Consider the following 19,965-nt stretch of genomic DNA (forward strand, 5'->3'; position numbering starts at 1 on the left):
TTCTGTGTTCTTATTCTCCATTGCTGAATGAAAGGGATTTAGCGCTTCCTTAAAGTATGAAAATTGAAAATAACATTGAAAATAGAAATGACTTCATATTCCACTTTGTTCTTATCACAAACAAGACATAGATTTGCCCTTGTTGCCTTTGTGAAAACCCATTTCAGAGACTAAGCTATTTCCAGCCCCAACAAGAGAAAATGCAATCATTTTATGGCAGCATCTACTCATTCGTGATTCGTTCCGAGCTCTGACAAATACCTCCGGAGTTATTAATATAGTCAGGGTCTCCACAGATGAAATGTAAATCTCAGGCACATGTGGAAGGAGCCAAATCAAATGAGACAAAGGTGTATTGGGGCTGTTTGAACCTTCTGTCGCTCAAAAATAAATGTGCTGTTTTAATGTGGGTCATCCTTGGGGCAGAAGGGGATTTCTATTAAAATGTATTTTGGGAAATACAATATAATGGTACGGGTAGGCTGGAGAAAGTGGGAAAGTGGCAGAGAGGATGAACAGGAATCACACTAGACACAAAAAGATGAGCCGTTCACGGTAATGGTGGGATTATATGGAGATTAGCGCTCTAGACGGGTCAGGAGACATTGTGATTGATGAGCCGTGGCAGGAAGTGACAAAATGGCCCCAAGGTCACAAGAGAAAGTGAAAGAAAAGAGCAGAGTTCATTTTGGCTTATATACATACAGTAGAACCAAACAGAAATGGCAGACAAAGAGATATTTAAATTTTTTCTGCAAATAGACAGAATAAATTATATCAACATAGAAAATGGAGATTTACAGTCCAGGAGATGAGAAAGAAATGTATGGAGAGAAAGGAGACAGAAGGAAACACTAAAAGCATTTATACAGTAACTGGGGAAAATGGAGTAGTTTTTCAGCGGCTGCATCTATGAGGAGTTTAATCCCTTTCCAGTCATGGATCTTACAAGGACACTATTCTCTGATAATAGTGAGCTTCATTTCTTGAGTGCCACTAAAAACTAACTGACTGCAATCTGTTCTGGTTAAAATCAGTAAGGCATCAACCCTCAGTGGTGCAGGAATGCCCATCATAACAGAAGTCTCCATCTCCCAAATTACTGGAACTAGCTAAGCCTGAACTCCTTGGAGACAAACCTCTGTGTTTGAAATGTAAACATCTAAGGGCTTGGTTGTTTATAGCTTTCAATTCTTAAAGGCTCATTTATCCTGGGATGCATCTGCAAAATCCGCTGAGGTTGGTGGTTTGTTTATCTGTCTTTGAATAGAAAATCAAAATAGAGAAGCGAGGAGCTCCGCTGGGCTTGAGTCTGGAGTTTGTGCTGGAGCTGGAGGTGTTTTGAAATGGAAAATAATTTCACATTTCTGCTGTAACATGGTAGGGGTTATTTGTGGGCTAGGGGCATAATGGATGATTATATATTAACATCTGTTGTCCACTTTCTTAAGGCTTTTTGCAGCTGGTTCAGGATTATTGACTACTAGTGCCTTCTGTTAATAGACCCTGTTTCTGTAATCTGATCAATGGTTACTGGTGCAAATGGACTCCAAAGTGATCAAATCACTCAAACCAAACAGAGTGTCAGAAACATGTGACCACGTTCCCAAATTATAGTGTAATGCTAACAGTATAATGCATAGCAGCGAAGGACCACCTACTCGCCTGTCAATCAGTTACTTTGCTAAAAAAGGTGTTAAACCTTGCTGATTACATCCCACTTCAAAAGAAAATTATAATCCTAGAAGCATATATACATGCATAGAGGAACATGCAAAACTCACTTGGATGTGTACTTCACAATTTTGGGCCCTATTTTAACGATCTGAAACGCAAGTATCAAACGCGAAACGCAAGTAACTTTGTGGGCGGATCTTGCAAATCTAAAATGGGTTGGTCTGAAGTAGCTACATTACTTATAGGTGTGGTTTGGGCATAACGTGAAATAAACCAATCAGAGCTTCATCGCCATTTGCCAGGAGCACGCCAAGAGCGGTTCACAGCCGAGGAGACCGACGTTCTCATCAGGGCCGTAAAAGACAGAGAAGTGACATTGTATGGGGATGGGAGAAACCCACCCAAATTAGCTTGTGGCGGAATTGTTTTCTGGAACTTCAAAATAGGACCAGGGAACGTTTGCGCCAGAACACGCCTCCTATTTTCACTGAACCGCCCCCGGAGCGCAAGTTCATTCCCTAATTTACCGACGTGCGTCTGTGGAGGGAAAAGTCCGCTGTGCGTTGGGTGCTAAATAGGAATGATACATGCGTCGGTGTACAAAGTCAATTGCGCTGGGTGCAAGATAGGGCCCTATGTGAGTTTGTGTCAAATATAAAGAGTTCTGTTGTTACAACCTAGTACTGAGGTGAGTTGTACAGTAACACACAAGATGGGGAGGTAATTAAGATCCACACTATCTAATTAACAGTATGCAAGAACTTTATTGAAGAACAAAGAATGATCAGTTTTGAATAAAGTGAATGATTTTAAGTGACAAAAAACTATTGTATTTCTTTTAGGACTTTAAATTTAGCACAAAAACAGTTGCGGTGTGTGTTTGTTTTAGTGTTTGTTAGTGTGTACTGTATTCTTGTCACATAAAGGTTCAGTCACTATTTTGGGATATCACATAAAAAAGACTGAATGGAAACACTTGATACATCAAGTGTTATATACCCAACTTTTATGATATTTCCCATCTAACCATGTCATGTCAACAAATATAAAAGTCAGGCAGCTATATTTATTATCATGTTAAATATTGTTCCTTTCTCCCCAACAGCAGGGTCGCCTTTTACCCCAAATACCATACTTTTACATATTCTCCCGTTATTGGAAATCTGTTGCTTTAATTACCTTGGAAAAAAAATGAAAATCATTAACGAAACCTTTGATGCTTTCATTTGTTTTCATTTGTGTTTCGTTTGTGCATCTGTTGGGTGTTAAAAGGTCCCTGGCGGGCAGATGTTGTTAAAGGCCAATATCTAAATTTGGTTTAAGTCTCTGAGCAATGACTTCATATTCCTTTGAGTTGTGAAATGACCTTTAACTTGATAGAGAGAAAAAAAACTAGTTGTTGTTCTACTGAGGTGGAAAACCTCACGTCTTCCTTGCTAAATCATTCATCGTCAAATGAGTTCATCAGATCTGCTTCAGGGAAAATAACATTGTTTTTTTTATAAATATACAATCAGAACAAAGTGAATGAAATGTGGCATTTTTATGAAAGAGATCATATTAAGTTCTATCATATTTTATGGAATCCTCTCTGCAGTAGCCTATAGCAGCTAGAACTTGTGTACCAGAAGCTTGCATCGCACTACTGATTTGGATCTTTTCTAAAGATCAGCGGGTAAAACTGGAGTGAAAGATTGGCACTGTGGTGGCAGAAGGATTAGTGGGGCTTGATGGCAAAGATTGGCACCAACAGTGCTGGAACATCTCAACTGCTCTCTGTGCCACCCCACTGTGTCTGGGAGTTCAGATGGAAAGACAAGGTGCCAGCATCTTTCTGCTCGGACAAACATGATTCACTGCAGCAGGGGGTGTGCTGGGAGAATTTATTGGGGGGCATAAAGAGGTCATTGTATAAGGAAATCAAATGCTTCTTGATCTTTTAAGACACAAGCTTTATGTTCTTAATCCATTTATTGAAATTAAACTGCAAAACTTGCACAGCAGCAAAACCTGCCTGTTTATTTCTGAGGATCAAATGATCAATGAAAACTATACTGTATATATATATATATATATATATATATATATATATATATATATATATATATATATCCTTTAATGGACATTTCAACATTTCATGAAAATAAAGACCACAAGGAAGTGGAAACACAACAGTTTAATGTAGGCTTTGTTAAATAGCAGAAAGCTGGAGCCTATATCTTCCTTCAAAGTTTAAAAATTCAGCAGTCTTTTTCCACAGCTATGCATGTAAGAAATCCTTATCAAATGTTTTTTTGTTTTTGTTTTTTTTATCTGTGGTATTTTAGGGTCTCATATGAGAGTGTGGTTTAGGGAAGGTCATCCAGTGGGTAAAGCACTAATTGATATGGCCATTAATTCAAATGTTAATTTCAGCCTCAATCCTGGTCAGATCCCTTCATCAAGGCTGGCTTCTTAGCTTGCAGAAAGTGACACTTTATTGACTGTCCATCGACCGCTTGGCTGCTGGAGATGTTTTCTTCTGTCCCTTTGTGTTTTTTTTTCTCTCTCAGTCTGTCTCTTTGTCTCTTATTCTTCATCTGTTTTCGAACCCTTTCCGTCATTGTCATGTTTACTTGGTTGTATTGTTTTTCTTTCGTTCGTTCTCTGTGCTACATACCACAAACATCAAATGGTGTTCATTTCATCCTGTTTTTCCTCTCATTTCTCATCATCCTCTACTTTTCATCTCCTTTCCTTCCCCTGCACTCTTCTTCCATTATATTACTGAGAGTGGCTCCATCACGAGTGCTATTATGGGTGCCATCAGGGGCCGATCATAGTCAGAGCTGGAGATCAGCACACGTGCTGGTTTGTGTGTGAATGTAAGAGGCTCTGAAACTCGTAGCACTTTTCATGGGAGTATAATGGAGAGCTCTAGAGACACAACACAGCTGTATCAAATGCAAGTGAAATGGTGCTTATGTGGGGGGTATACATTTAATTTATATGTGATGGTAAAAGTCTTTCTGAGTGATATGGAATCTGTGTGTTTATTTTACATGGTTGACCTTAGTGCACTGTAATAACCCAGAGTGAAACTGATTCGTAGATCTTCTGCTGGGTCTTATAGGCGCTCAATGGAAGACTTTCTGCGAGCAGCGCTTAATCTGGTCAAAGCTGGAAAAAATGAAGTTTTAAGCCGTAATTCCTCTCCTAATTCTTCTTCCCTAATCCCTAGAAGAAGGGCAGCCCGTTTCAGGCCTTCTTTCCTGAATTTCGCACGTTGACTCTTACTGCTCTTGCCAATTCAAACCCTCATCTGGCTTTCAAAACGCTCTCCAAAAGCTGTCAGCCAGTGGAAGAAAAGAGCCTTGGGAGCACTCCACAAAATTAGACACCTTCGCTCTGCGCCACCGTCGTCGGCGGATTGCTGTAATTACATGCGCAAATGGGTCATTGGCAAGGTCTTCTATGCTGTCAGGTGTGGATAGAAGAGGCAAAGTGCCAGAGGGGGTTTTACGACATGCTTTTCCCAATTGGACGGGGTTACTCACAGAGCCTTATTTGTGTGAAGTGGGTTATAATGGACCCAATGTGGTGAAGACTCAGTTGATGACTACATGATTGGAACATTGAGAGCCTGGTACTGTATTTATCAGATAAGTTTGCAGGTCAAATGTGGTAATATACATCCTTTCAAAATGTTTAGTCATATATTACATTTTGGGGATTTTTGTATGTATATTATACTCAACTACAAAATTATCCATCCAAATGATGAGTAATCAAGTCCTCTGAAAGTAAAATAAGTTTAAAAATAATGAGTAGACATGACAGATAATGAAATTTATATGGAACTAGCAGTAACGGTTAGCAACAATGCAATAATGGTAATTGAATATTTTCAAACAAACAAAAAAGACTATCCCTTTTTTTTTTTTTTTTCAAAAAATAAAGAAGAAAAAAATTACATAAAAGCAAGGTTAAAAATAACATTTGTACTCAGATACCCATAGCTTAGAAACCAATTTGAAATAGTATCATTACACTGATGCACATGTAAAAGCTCTAAGTAATCGATTTACAATATTTGTAGTCTTTTTACTAGCCGGATTGAGCTCAAGTCAATTACTCAAGCACATGCCTTTTTTGATGCACAAACACTTTGTGATTTAGTCATTCCCCGAATTTTGCAATCATTGCCAAAAAAAAAAAAAAAAAAAAAAAACATTTTACTGCAATACAAAGGGAGGGGAAAAAAATTCATCACTCTGAGATTCTCTCAAGAAAGCAAGTGTTAAGACGATTCTGTGGATCATGTGTAATGCTTAAATGTCACATTAACCGCATAGAAGAAGCATCATTAGCTCGTAGAGATCAGTGGAAATCCAAAGATCCTCTTTCGGGCTATCATCTTTCCACTGTAAGCATTATGCTTCCTACATTCTCTATTGATTCAAAGATGTAATGTGTCCTCTCCTTCTGTGGAGATTCACTTGACCTTTCTGTCCCTCAAGAGCTCATCGTGTTCTTGTGTGGAGCCATCTCTTCAGGGAGAATAGGGAATACAGGCTTTTCTTACATTACACATTTGTTTTTTCATAGTAGGCTAATAGAACATTGCATTTCAGTAACATGTTAATCACATGTTAACCTTTAAACTGCAAAGTATATGCATGATAAAATGTGACCTTTTGGAGTACCAGAAGAGCTTAACAAAGAGAGTCTCATGATTCTTTTTGTTTCACCAAATGTTTAACTGTGGTGATCTAAACTCTTTCCATTTCACAAATGGTGTGTGTGTGCGTGCTCTGAGCTGCTTTTTGTTAGATGACCCAGGAGTTATCATCCATCCATTCGTTCATTGTGTACATTGAAAGGAATACCACTCAAAAGATTCATTTTCATCTCATGTTCATGAACGAAACAATAAACGTTTTCTAAGAGCATTTGGTGCAAATGGGGTAAAACGAAACGATCTACAGTACAATGTGCACTGCAAAACAGTCATGTTTGTAAGCAAACCACTTAATATTATTAGAGTTATAATTTGAAAAATTGTAAATTCTGAAAAAAAAACTTTTATGCGGTCTTGACTAGAGCACCACATTTAGATATTGTGGCCATAAATAAAAAAAATGGCCAGTGGTTGTTTTGAATTGTCCGTGCAATAAACCCTGCCATTCAGTCAAATCAAATGCAGTGTAAATGTGACTCTTTCCCATGGATTTATGGCCACATTTAATTAACTGAGTTAAATCATGAACACTTTTTTTGTTAAGTAAAACTGATCTAATTTTAAGAATGTTGATACTGGTAAATATACTGATTAGGAAAAATATATGTTCTACCCAGTCTCTTGGTGCTGTTTTTACTTCTCTTAGGTGTGATCTTAGTTCATATACACCTCTTCCAACCCAGACTGGAATGCTACACTCATTCTTGCTATCTGTTGTGAAGGTCAGTTTCCATACACTGTGCAGGAGATGGGTGGCTTCATTCATCATCTGTCTGACAGCCCATGTTGTGCCCTAAATCCACCCCCACCTTTCTCCTTAGTTTCTGCACAAGTAGGTTTGTCCCATTAAGAGCCATTTTCTTGGACACTCACCATCTGTCTTCTGTTCATTTGAGTATATCCTTTCCATCTACCATTTAAAGCAAAACCTATTCCTCTGCTCAGCGTGTGCTCAGATTGCTACATTTTAATGTATAACGCAAAGACATGTAAGGTTATGAAACATTTAAAGCACTTTAAAGACAACAACAACAAAGACTTAAGAATTCTACCATTATTCACAAAATATATATTAAATCAATCATTGACCTTGGGTGTTCACACACAGTGTATCATAAATATTCTTAAACAGGGTCAGAAGCAGGATTTTTTTGTCAGAGGTTGTAGATTAAAGCAGAGGGGGTTGGTGATTGACTGTGTTTCTGGTCAGGGAAAATCGATTCAGAGGGTCCATCTAAAGCTGGAGATAACCGTTACTGCCCCTTCCCTCTGACACGTCTCTCATTTCCAGACCCTTGGTCCATGCAGCCACAACTCAGGGAGAAGCTGGGCACTGGGTTAATCAGCTCTGGTCATGATGCGGGACAAGAGATGTGTTTGGAGCAAAGCTTGATCTATTAGTGCATGCTTGTGATGTTAATGGTTGCATTGTCTTCACACAAAGTAATCAAAATAAAGTAAAATTATCTTATACTTACAGTTTTGGAGGGACGTTTATTTTACTCTTTTTCATGAATTCACTTGTACTTTTCATTGTACTTGTGCTTTTCACCAGTACTTTTCATTGTTTGTGTCTCTCTGGTTGTCTGTTTTTGAGCTTACAGACTGTCAGTATTAGTGTATTAGTGGTGGGCATTTTTTGCATCACTATGCCTGTGGGTGTCTTTTGAGTGAGTCTTTGAATCATTCTCTCAAGTGATTCGTTCTAATCACTGATTTGTTCAGGAACAAAACAAGTGGCTGTTTTTAAAGTGAGTGAGGAACTGAATCATACTAACTCATTCAGGACAAAAAAATAAAAAGGCTATGAATGAATGATTGAATAATTTACTCCATTTGTCAGAACACTGATTCATTTAGCATCAAGACACAACAGTTGATTCTTTTCATTTTGATGCCAAACTACTTGTTTCTAACTATTTTCATTGGTGGAGCAAAATGCACAAATGAATGGCAATATTGTGTCTAAAATTTAAGTTACTTAACTTTATGTTGTTAATGATGTTATACTGTTAAAATTACTAAATATTAACAGTTTATTGAACTGTTGTATTGAACAGTTGTACCAATTCTCAAATTGCTGAATTTAAACAGTTTTTCTTTGGTCTGTGAAAGAAAAGAACATTTTCAAAAAGATTCAATAGAAGGACAAAAAATATAGCAAAATAATGACTGATACACCTGTGACTTTAACGTCGTTCTTAGTATATTTCTTTCTTTTTACTTTTCTTCCTTTTATCCTTCTGCCTTTCTTTTCTCATCTCTCTGTCTTTGCGGTATAAGTTTTAAAAATAGCACCTCATAATGGAGGGTCAGGATCCAAAGGGGAATGATGATCCTCCGAGGAGGAGACGTAATTTAAATTCCATGGCGTACGGGATTGCTTTTCCCCGTCCACTGATGAGGGCAGATATGCGATAGCGAGGGGCTTTAAGCTCCGGCTCCTGGGAAGCCTCTATCGCCAGGGAGCAGGAGCGGCATATCAGAAATCATCATGATGAAATGAGGGGTGAGGCTGAGGAAAGATCAGTGGGGGATTTGAACTTCTCATGAGAGCCAGAGACAAAGGCAGAATGAGAATAATGTCTGTCCTCTGTCTCTCCATCTATTCATGGATGTTTGCGCGTGTGTGTGTGTGTGTGTGTGTGTGTGTGTGTGTGTGTGTGTGTGTGTGTGTGTGTGTGTGTGTGTGTGTGAGAGAGAGAGAGAGAGAGAGAGAGAGAGAGAGAGAGAGAGAGAGAGAGAGAGAGAGAGAGAGAGAGAGAGAGAGAGAGAGAGAGAGAGAGAATGGACTGTGATTGCCTGCTCATCTTGCCCCAAATAATATTTGTCAGACCTTTAATAGCTTATTTGTGTATCCAAGCAGGGAACGAGGGTTCAGCAGAGAATGGACAGAAGGAGACGTCCACCTGTGACATTTGCCAGTTTGGAGCGGAGTGTGACGTGGATGCAGAAGATGTCTGGTAAGCACAAAAGCAAACTGTAGGAGAACTAATAGAGAATAAAAAAAAATAATAATAATTAAAAAAAAGATGCCCAGCCAAGCATTTCTATAGTGAATTAAAGATGTAAGAATACTTTAGTGAATTAAAAATGTAATAAATTATCATATACTCACTGTATTGTCATTGTAAACCTTTATGACGTAATTTCTTCTGCGGAACACTGAAGAAGATAATTTGAAGAATGTTCACACTGCTCTATTTCATACATTGAAAAGCTGATGGGGACCAGAGGCTGTTAAGCTCCAAAAAGGGCACTCTGTGTACTATATACTATACGTGTTCTGGGGCATATTAGCATGTCTGTGAGAAACTGTCAAAAAAAAATTGTCATTCACAAAATTCTTGCCTTGAAAATCTTCCTTGACAGCCCTGGTGTCCATATACTTTCATTGTACTAAATCTGTTCAAAAGTGTGGGGTTGGTATATTTTAATGTTTTTGAAAGTCTCTTGCTTACCAAGGCTGCATTAATTTGATCAAAAATACAGTAAATATTTCTACAATTTAAAATTCCTGTTTTCTATTTTTCTATATTTTAAAATGTAATTTATTCCTGTGATGACAAAGTGGAATTTTCTGCATCATTACTCCAGTCTTCAATAAATTGAGGCAATAACTGTTTCTTTAATGTGAATGCTTCCTGTGAATGGTACTGTAATAGCATATGGAATATGGGACACTATAGGGCAATATGAGATCCGTCCACATACTTCAAAGAATCTCAGTTCTTTTAATTTGAACTCTGAGAACTTGCCCGAGAGAAATGAGCAATAAACAAGGCCAATTATGACAGTTTCATCTCTGCTGATGAATGGCTGTTTAGCCCTGATGCTCCAGCTTTGAGAACTCTTTAAAGGGGACATATCATGCTAAATCCACTTTTTTAGCCCTTAAATGCATTTTGTTGTATATTTGGAGTGTTTAGAAGTACAGAAAAGTTGAAATTATTCTCTTCAGGTGCTTCGTTGATATCTTTATATTCTGTTTTGGTCATATTTTTCAACCTGTTCAGATTTTTCTGTTATCTATGACGTTTTGTGAACAATCACGTCACAGTATTTGCAGCGGAACTGCCAAATAAGGACATTGACTTCCAGCCCAACACTTCGAGCGATCCGCCATTATTATTTCTCGCTGCAATTTTGTAGTCCAAGCTAAAAGATGCAGAAGTTACGAGAGGGTAAGTTAAAATGTTCGGTTGTTGGATGTAGTAACCCATACGCTTCATTACACCGTCTAATGTAGATGAACTGCCGCGCTTATGACAGTGCGCATGTTTAACTGAAAGAACGAGCAGAGAGAGAGAGACCCGGTCGCGCGCGCGTTCACTCTCTCTCTTCAGACCCTGGCGAAAGTGTAAACCTTCTCCATACTAGACGCTGTCTTGCTCTCTCTCCCTCGCACATATTAATCAAAATAAATCGACACGGTGGTAAAAGGTCGGAAGACCAAAGTTTCATGTGTAAATACAGTAAGTAACACACCATTGCGATACATCCATATGAAGACGTTCTTCTGCAGGTTCGTCGTCTTCATTTTCATCTCGCTCCGGCTCCGGACTCTGGCTCGAACATGTAAGGCTGGCTGGACAAGTCTTCCGTTGTTGACATTTTGTTAATAACGTGTGAATAAAAAGTTTCTGTGCCGCTATAATCGTATCTCTGCTATTAAACTACAAAAATGGCCGAACGGGGTGGAGTTGAACCTCTACAAACTGGAGAGGGGGCGGGGTATGAAGTGTCTCAATTGTATTTAAAGAGACCGCACCAAAACGAGTTGATGTCAGACGCACACCAGAAAAGGGGTAAAAAGGGGGCCTGTGGAGCTATAATAATGAGGAATTCAGACCCAAGCATTGCAGTTCTGCTTTATATAGACTACAAATGTATGATTTATATGTTAAAAGGAACGATTTAAAAGCATGATATGTCTCCTTTAATATTCAATAAAAAATAAGCAGAAAACCACTATAAACAGTCAAGTTGCTCTTCTAACAACATCTTTGTTATTTTCAATGAGAAATGGTTATCATTTCTAGAGAATCTATTTGAGTTGTAAACAGAATATCCTGACTCACGTCATATATTTAAAATCCACACGTGAATGTGGAGAGGAGGTTTTCATTGCCCTGGGCATCAGTGAACAGCTCAAACTGTCAGCAAGAAGGAACGAGACTACTCTTTAATCCTAATAGAAGTAGGCCTCTCTTCCTCCCTCCTGCCTATCTCTCTCAGGGCGTCTGAAGGGAATTACACGTCAGCCTTGGCAAAGACAGCCTGTAGATTCACTAAAGATTCAACAAGCACTGGCTGGAGAGATGGGGTGTTTGGAGGCATCAGAATGAAACAGCCCGGCCTCTCCCTCCTCAGAGATATCAGCACAATTTGAGGCATTTATGCCTGAGTCGTAGGGATGGTCCCATGACAGGCCCCTCGCTCTGATACACTTGACTGCAGATGACTCACTCACCTCACTGTTCCTCCACCAAAAAACACTCTACCTCTATCAGCAGTCCTTCTTTTTTTTAGTCTCGCTCCATTTTTCCATCTTCCTGCGTCATTTGAAAGGATTACTGAAAAAATGAGATGAGAGATTATAAATAAAATCAGTGCTAGAAGATGCATTAATAACATGTCAGTGTGTGTTTGTGCACTGATTGTGTGTGTAGTGGCAAGCACCGGATTTGTTTGCCTGTTGTTTAGGACTTAGACAGAGATAGATAGATAGATAGATAGATAGATAGATAGATAGATAGATAGATAGATAGATAGATAGATAGATAGATAGATAGATAGATAGATAGATAGATAGATAGATAGATAGATAGATAGATAGATAGATAGATAGATAGATAGATAGATAGATAGATAGATAGATAGATAGATAGATAGATAGATAGATAGATAGATACTATCTACACTACTAATCTAAATCAAACATTTGAAACATTGGGTTAAAGAAACTAAACTACAAATTACCCTGAAAACAAAGATTGATCATCAACAAGTACAGACTCCATCATCATAATCCAGCCAGAGAGAGAGAGAGAGAGAGAGAGAGAGAGAGACTAAACTAAAGTGTTTGAGTAAAGGGCAGCTGGACAAACAGGAAGCCCACGGGCCATGCTGGAAAAGTTTAGATAACAGAGAAACCACATGGCTCTTACAAATCAATAAGACATATCCCCTCACTCAACAAGATAAACACACGCTCACACACACACACACAGAGGCTACCATCCAAACAACCTACATTTTTAAAGGAAATCTCATCCCTTCAGTTGGACTCACTCGCAAAGCCATTTTTACTTGGTTTGCTATTGGAAATCTTTGATGTGTGCGTGCGTGCGTGCGTGCGTGCGTGCGTGCGTGCGTGCGTGTGTTGTTGATGCAGTGCATTTGCAGTGTGTGTGTCCAGAATGTGAGAGTCGACATTAAATATTCATGCTCTCAAGACACATTAGCCTTTATGACCACTACAGACGGTCACATTGGAGAGCAAGTGTGTGTGTGTGTGTGTGTGCGTGCATGCGTGTGCTTGTGTGACCATTACCAGTGCTTCATAATAAATACATCTCAGTATCATTGCGCCTGTTTGTTCTATCTCACATTCAGCACTCCCAGGCATTTATCTAAATTACAATGCATTACAGATCTCAATTAGCAATGGCAAACAATCAAAGCTGCCCTTGAGTGGACTTCATACCATAGTTCAATTCAGTCAACGTCTCTATTTAAAACAGATATTTTTATCTGCACATTTGTAGTCACTTCACATTATTCCAGTAGTGCCAGAATACAAAACGGCTCCTTACTCCACTAAAGCTCACTGGCAGGGTGGAAATATTAAAAAGGAAAGTTGAAGAAAGAAAAGCACACACACACACACATACAAATAATGACAGATTTATAATTATACTGTCGTCCGTTTGCTGCAGTGAGAAGTGACTGGGGACGGCAGTTTAATTGTCATTTCTGCTCAACATGTTCCTGCAGTGGCACACAGATGACTCATACACACTTTAGAGAGAAACTACAGCAGAAACACCTGAATGCTGAAGATACAGACCACAAATTCATATCTGTCATGACAACTATTGGAGAGTTTGGCTTTGTAATGAATGTGACAGTGTTAATGTGTTTGGTCTTGCTATGCTGCTACTGCTGCTGTTCATAACTACTGATGCTGTACAAGCATACATGAATCACCCTGCAGCCGATCTATACAGGTGGAGCTGGGGAAGGTGGAGGGTTTCTGAAAGCGCGCCGCAAACTGCTGCAGCAAATGATTGGCAAGTATTTGAATGTTGAACAGCGAGCTCATTGGCTACTGATGCAGCAGAAACCAATCAGCTGTGCCCAACAGAGAATGATGTGACTGCAAGCAGATTGGGTCAAGGACCTATAAGCATGTGCCATCTACAGTTTCATGACAGAACTTTGTATATCAACCCCTCTGAGAAATACCAAATAAACTCACATAACATACACAGTAAAGACAAGATGACAGATTTTTTGTTCTCTCAGGCAGAAATGAATGACTTGTTCACACACGAATACAAAGTCTGTGTGTATTGCATGCCTGTCGCTAATGTAAGAAACTTTGTCCGTTATTCAATGCATCTTTGTCTCCTTGTCAGAAGCGCATAGCCTTTCATCCGTGCGTACGCACATGCACGTAAGCGCTCATTACCGCCACTAATGAAGGTATGTGAATAAGAGCAGCCATTAAAACGAGCGAAGGAACATCAAAGCATTGAAACTCATCATTCCTCTTTGAAACAGAGCGTTGTATTATTCTCCGCTGGTGTGTTCGCAGTGCTTTGGTTGCTAAGCCAGTCCTCTGTGCTAGTTATTAAGCCCTGAGATGATAGTCTCAAGAATGTGCTATAGGTTGAAAATTACTGCTGCATCCAGTTCAATCCCATCCACATTCATTCCCAAGCTTTCCCTTCTCGCTTCACGCTGATCCAAGTTGATGAAAAAAGACTTTACTCATTACATTTGCAATCTTGACACCCTTATCAACATTTATAGAGTAGACAGATCATAAAAACGCTGTTGATGTTGGTGTTAATCTGCTTTTAATGGTAATTCACTCAGCCTCAAGCCAAATGGGTAATTATGAATGTCAGTTAATGTTTATGTGAGGTTACCGTTCCCGCTGATGCAGACCTTTTGTAAAGAGGCCTGTATTTTTTTTAGCATTGTAATCTGTGTATGTTGCAGCACTGTAGTCTCACAGGATGAATGTGAAAATGCTGAGCTTAACACACTCATGATGGAGAGGTGTACATTAAAGTCGTAATGTTCACCCTTTGCAGAACTGGCTCTTACAAAAGCAATTTTCTTGTAGGCATAAGAACAAGTGTTCGTGTGATTGATTGAAACCACCAGCAACAATAGAATACACAAATACTTAAGACTGTCCATTCCTGGCAGGTGTTGTTTGTGGGACAGACTTTGCTGTGTAGATGTTCTTTATATTTTTCTTTTATATATATATTTTTTTTTTCTTTTTTTTTTTATTCCACAAAAATAATAAGAAGCACAATGTTTTTTCAACACTGATAATTACAAGAAATGTTTCTTGACACCAAATGAACATATTATCATATTATGATTTCTGAAGGATCATGTGGCACTGAAGAGTAAAGATGCTGAAAATTCAGCTTTGCCATCACATGAATAAATTACATTTTAAAAATATATTACAATAGAAAACATGTTTTAAATTGGAATAATACTTAATAATATAACCGTTTTTATTGTAATTTTGATCAAATAAATGCAGCCTTTTTTAACAAAATAGACTTTCTTTTAAAAACAATGAACATCTTACCAACCTTTTGAACTATAGTGTATAAATGTGTTTTAGGGATGTCCGAGCCGATCTCAAGGATCGAGATCAGGGCCGATTTAGCAATTTTTCAACTGATCGGTATCGGCTATCCTAAGTCCAAGTGTCATGCTTCCTAACCTTAATTTCACTTTTTTTCCCCTTGAAAAAAAAAACAAACCTTTGTAACATTTACATCTACCAATGTCTTTATACTGTAAATGCATACATACATTATATATCTGTGTGTGTGTGTGTGTGTGTGTGTGTGTGTGTGTGTGTGTGTGTGTGTGTGTGTGTGTGTGTGTGTGTGTGTGTGTGTGTGTGTGTGTGTGTGTGTGTGTGTGTGTGTGTGTGTGTGTGTGTGTGTGTGCGTGCGTGCGTGCGTGTGTGTTAGGCCTATGATTACTGTAGTAGTAGTTCTATTGGAAACACTATGTAGTGATAGATGCTGCTTTATTACATTTAAGCCCCTGAGAAACTCTCTGCACGGCCCTGTATACATTGGATTGATTTTAATAACTTGAAGTGTGCACCAAGCACTAAGAAAATACAAGTATCGGATCGGGACTTGGTTTCGGCAGTTACTCGGATCAGGGGCACAATAAACCTGATCAGTACTTTGTTTATTTTATTTTACTGTTATAAATGCATTTGCTGCAGGCCATAAGAAAAGTTTGATGATTGATTTTTTTTTTAAATATGGGTTAAATATCGATCTTCAGTTAAACTTGATATTGATTCTTAAAATCTGTATTGATTGTGATGCATTATAAAGACAATGTACCACAAAATAATATCTTTCTATTAAGTTAGAAGAGAGAGAATCATTTTCATGTGTAAGAAAAATGGACATTGATATATAGCCGAATGAATTGGAATTTAACTGAATTGAGCTTGAGAATTAACACTGAATCAGGAAATCTGCAATGATCCCCAGCCCTTGAGCTGTGTTGTTGTGCGCTGCTCATTTGGCCGGCCGACATTCCAGTCTGACGTTTCTTGGATATTTCCTCCTCCCCATCAATTCCTGTCCTCACTCTCCTAATTAATATTCATAAAATTGGTAAAAGGCCAAAAAAGATGCATTATTTCCAAAGAGGCCATTAAAGATTTTGCTTCAGTATCAAATGTGAAACATTGAATTCCCTCCAGCAATTATTTTAAGTCCCAGTTTGCATGTCTGAAGTGTTATTCTTAGCTGACAGCTTGATCAAACAAGGTGTGACACTTATTTAATGATCTTTTTCACCGTCTTTGATTTGACAGTAATTGGCATTTACTGTGTTTCTCCCTACACAGGTGCGTCTGTAACATCGACTGCTCCCACATCAGTTTTAACCCCGTGTGTGCGTCAGATGGCCGTTCTTATGACAACCCCTGCCAGGTAAAAGAGGCATCGTGTCAGCGGCAGGAACGAATCGAGGTCAAGTTCCTGGGTCACTGTCAGGGTAAGAAGACCATTTTGAAATCATTTATGATTGCTTTATATAATGTATTCATTTCTTGGATTGTTACATGATGTCTTCTTCCATTTCATTTGCATTTATATAAGACAACAAGAGAGAACACATGGAAAGATGAACATTATAAATCACTGTTACATAATCAAGTCCGTTCATGTTCATATCATTAGTCTCTGGAATATAGCAATTTTCCAAATATCATCCTCAAAATGACAATGTACAAATGAAAACAAAAAACATGTTTTATTATATAACCAGCAGACTGGCAGAGGCAGATTTGTTCATTTTAACATCTGAATTCATTTCTATCCTGTAGGCGACATGATTACAGGCACCAAAGCAGGAGATGGACAATATGCCAGGACAGACTACACAGGTGAATGTGTGTTTAATAATAAAAAGTTGATTTTAACATGTATGTGCTGTGGTTCTGAAGGCGCCCTTGGATTCCAGCTGTTCTGACCCACTTGTGTGTGTCTGTGTTTGAATTATAGAGGAGAAGCCTGAGGTTTCAGAGGTGGCGAGAGGATTGTACATCCCCTGCCCTGAGCACTATAAGAACTATTGTGTTCACGGAGACTGTGAATATCCCAACATGCTCTCAACACCGTCCTGCAGGTACACACGCACACACTCATGATGTGTCTGATCACTCAAGCATATCCCGTTTAGAAAAATACCTTGTGAATATGTGTGTGTGTGTTTAGGCACACAGCTTGTGTACAGCTTATGATTGTGTATGTAACTCTATATCACAGAACTTTGTCTCCCCCTAGTGTTCAAACCACGAAAGATCTGCCTCGTTTAAAAAATGATTGTTTTGATTCATTTTTATTTAGTTTTAGATTTAGGTATTTCAACTAAACGAAAATTGGCATCTAGCTAAAAAAAAAGGTTACTTTTTTGTTTGTTTGATTTTAACTAAACACATTTTGTGTGTGTGAATAGAGATATTACAGAGAGCGTGTGGACTCTTTAAAACAACCTAAATAAACACATATCTAATCTAACGAGTACATAATGCTGTGTTTCTTTCTTCAGCTGTCACTCAGGATTCAGCGGTCCGCAGTGTGAAACTAAGGAATATAATGTGCTGTATGTGGTGCCTGGCTCTGGAAAGCTCCGCTACGTCCTCATCGCGTCTGTCATTGGGGCTCTGCAGGTGGCCATCATATGTGTAGTGGTGCTGTGTATCACCCGGTGAGTATAAACACACTACCTCATGTAGATCACACACACTCGCAGCTCTTTATAGAGTGCGAGGTCCTGCCAGCAGGAGTCTTTTTACACTCTGTGAAAGGTCATTGTTGAAGGATGTGTGTGTGGTAGTGAAATCTAAAGCACTTCTAGTAGCACTAAATAACTCACCCGTCATCAGAAGAGGGAGTGTCATCAGTATGTTCATGGATCGTGATTAGAATTAGAAGTGATAGGTGGATGATTAAACCAGCCTGATCTCACGGCAATTCGTACGAATTCTACGAGGTGGCTAATTCGTACGAATTCATACGACCTCACTCGTACGAATTCGTACGATTTTTGCTAAATCGTACATATTTTACGAATTGCCCAATTCGTATGAATTCATATGAATGACCTAACCCCTGACCCCGCCCCTAAACCTACCCATCACGTGGGTTTAGACAAATCGTACAAATTCGTACGAGTGAGGTTGTACGAATTCGTACAAATTAGCCACTTTTTTATCACTCGCACGAATTCGTACGAATTGGTCGTGAGATAGCGTTGATTAAACCGCAGATCTTCAGTCTACATACACTACCAAAAATAGTAAGCAGCACAGTTGTTTTTAACATTGATGATAATAATAAGAAATGGGTTTTTTTGGGCAGCAAATCAGCATATTAGAATGAATTCTGAAGGATCACGTGACACTGAATACTGGAGTAATGCTGCTGAAAATTCAGCTTTGCCATCATAGGAATAAATGACATTTTAAAATATGTTAAAATAGAAAACATTTATTTTAAATTGCAATGATATTTCTCAATATTACTGTTTTTACTGTATCTTTGACCAAATAAATGCAGCCTTGGTGAGCATTCAAATCATAGCTGTGGAAATCTGTCTGATGAATACTAATGCAGATGAATACATCAAACATTCTTTTAAAAACTCTTAATAAACATTAGAAGAGTTTTTGATAGCAAAAGTTTTTTTTCTTCCAGCCATCGTTTCGATTAGAAATAATATAGAGCTGCCTGGTGGAAGCAAGTTACATGTAGGCTATTGTTAAAAAAGAAAAACAGCAGGTTGTGATGCTTTTCATATATGCCATGCACATATTGTCACTTAAACATCTGCTCAGTAAAAATATACATAAGTCATATAAGGACGTCATTTTGCTTCCTCCACAGGAAGTGCCCACGGACCAACAGAATCAACCGGCAGAAGCAGAACACAATGCACTACAACTCTGAAAACACCCTGCGCGCCTCCACTCGCCTCATTTGAGCGCCGTGACCGCTCGTGAGCAGAGAATCATGGGAAACGTAGTTTGGACAGAAAATAAAAACACTCAATCTCCGTCCTCACAGAGACACTGCATCCTGCTGGATGATGGGATGGAGGGACGGAGGACGATGGGTTCTACACACGATGCCTTGCACCTGTGGCACAGGACACAAACAGAGAATTTTAGGACAACATGATAGGACAAGTCCTGTTATTTGGTTAAGTATGGGTAATATTTCCAATAGTTAATTTGTTTGTCTTGATGGGGTCCTTTTTCTGTAATGTAAATAAATAATTTATATCACAAAGCACTGTGTGTTTATTCCTTTGTGGATGATATGACTTTTGAAGGATATGGCTTGAAGGTCATTTCAGGTGATTCTAGTGGGACTGGAAAAATGATTTTCTACAGATAAACATTGCGAGGCTTCGACAGGCCCAGCAGAATCAATCTCAACAATTATTTTGCTGTTTTTAATGTAATGTAATCATGTACACTACTGTTCAAAAGTTTGGGATCAGCAATTTTTTATCATTTTATTCAGCAAGGGTGTATTAAATTGGTCAAATGTGACAGTTAAGACATTTATAGTGTTTCAAATAAATGATTTTCTTTTTAATATTCTGTTCGTCAAATAATCCTGAAAAAAAAAATGTATCACAGTTTCAACAAAAAATATTAAGCATCACAAATGTTTCAAATATTGCAGTATAGAACAGTTATTTCCAATTGTAACAATATTACTGTTTTTATTGTATTTTGATCAAATAAAATCAGCCTGGAT

The 19,965-nt window shown here is 38.4% G+C and overlaps 1 protein-coding gene across 1 annotated transcript in view; it reads left to right on the forward strand.

The window, feature by feature from the left end:
• The window catches only part of tmeff2a (transmembrane protein with EGF-like and two follistatin-like domains 2a), a gene marked incomplete at its 5' end in the record, with an annotated part of 20,013 nt that extends 740 nt beyond the window's left edge, over window positions 1-19,273 (forward strand). Inside the window, 6 exons of the mRNA XM_081368282.1 lie at window positions 9,264-9,360; window positions 16,542-16,690; window positions 17,022-17,081; window positions 17,200-17,323; window positions 17,747-17,905; window positions 19,084-19,273. Of these exons, the coding sequence (XP_081224408.1) occupies window positions 9,264-9,360; window positions 16,542-16,690; window positions 17,022-17,081; window positions 17,200-17,323; window positions 17,747-17,905; window positions 19,084-19,180 (686 nt within the window). The 3' untranslated portion in view covers window positions 19,181-19,273. The remainder of the gene's footprint in view (window positions 1-9,263; window positions 9,361-16,541; window positions 16,691-17,021; window positions 17,082-17,199; window positions 17,324-17,746; window positions 17,906-19,083) is intronic.
• Between the last annotated feature and the right edge of the window lie 692 nt (window positions 19,274-19,965).

Source organism: Scardinius erythrophthalmus, assembly GCF_964197995.2.
Source record: "Scardinius erythrophthalmus genome assembly, chromosome: 6".
Taxonomy (NCBI): Eukaryota; Metazoa; Chordata; class Actinopteri; order Cypriniformes; family Leuciscidae; genus Scardinius; species Scardinius erythrophthalmus.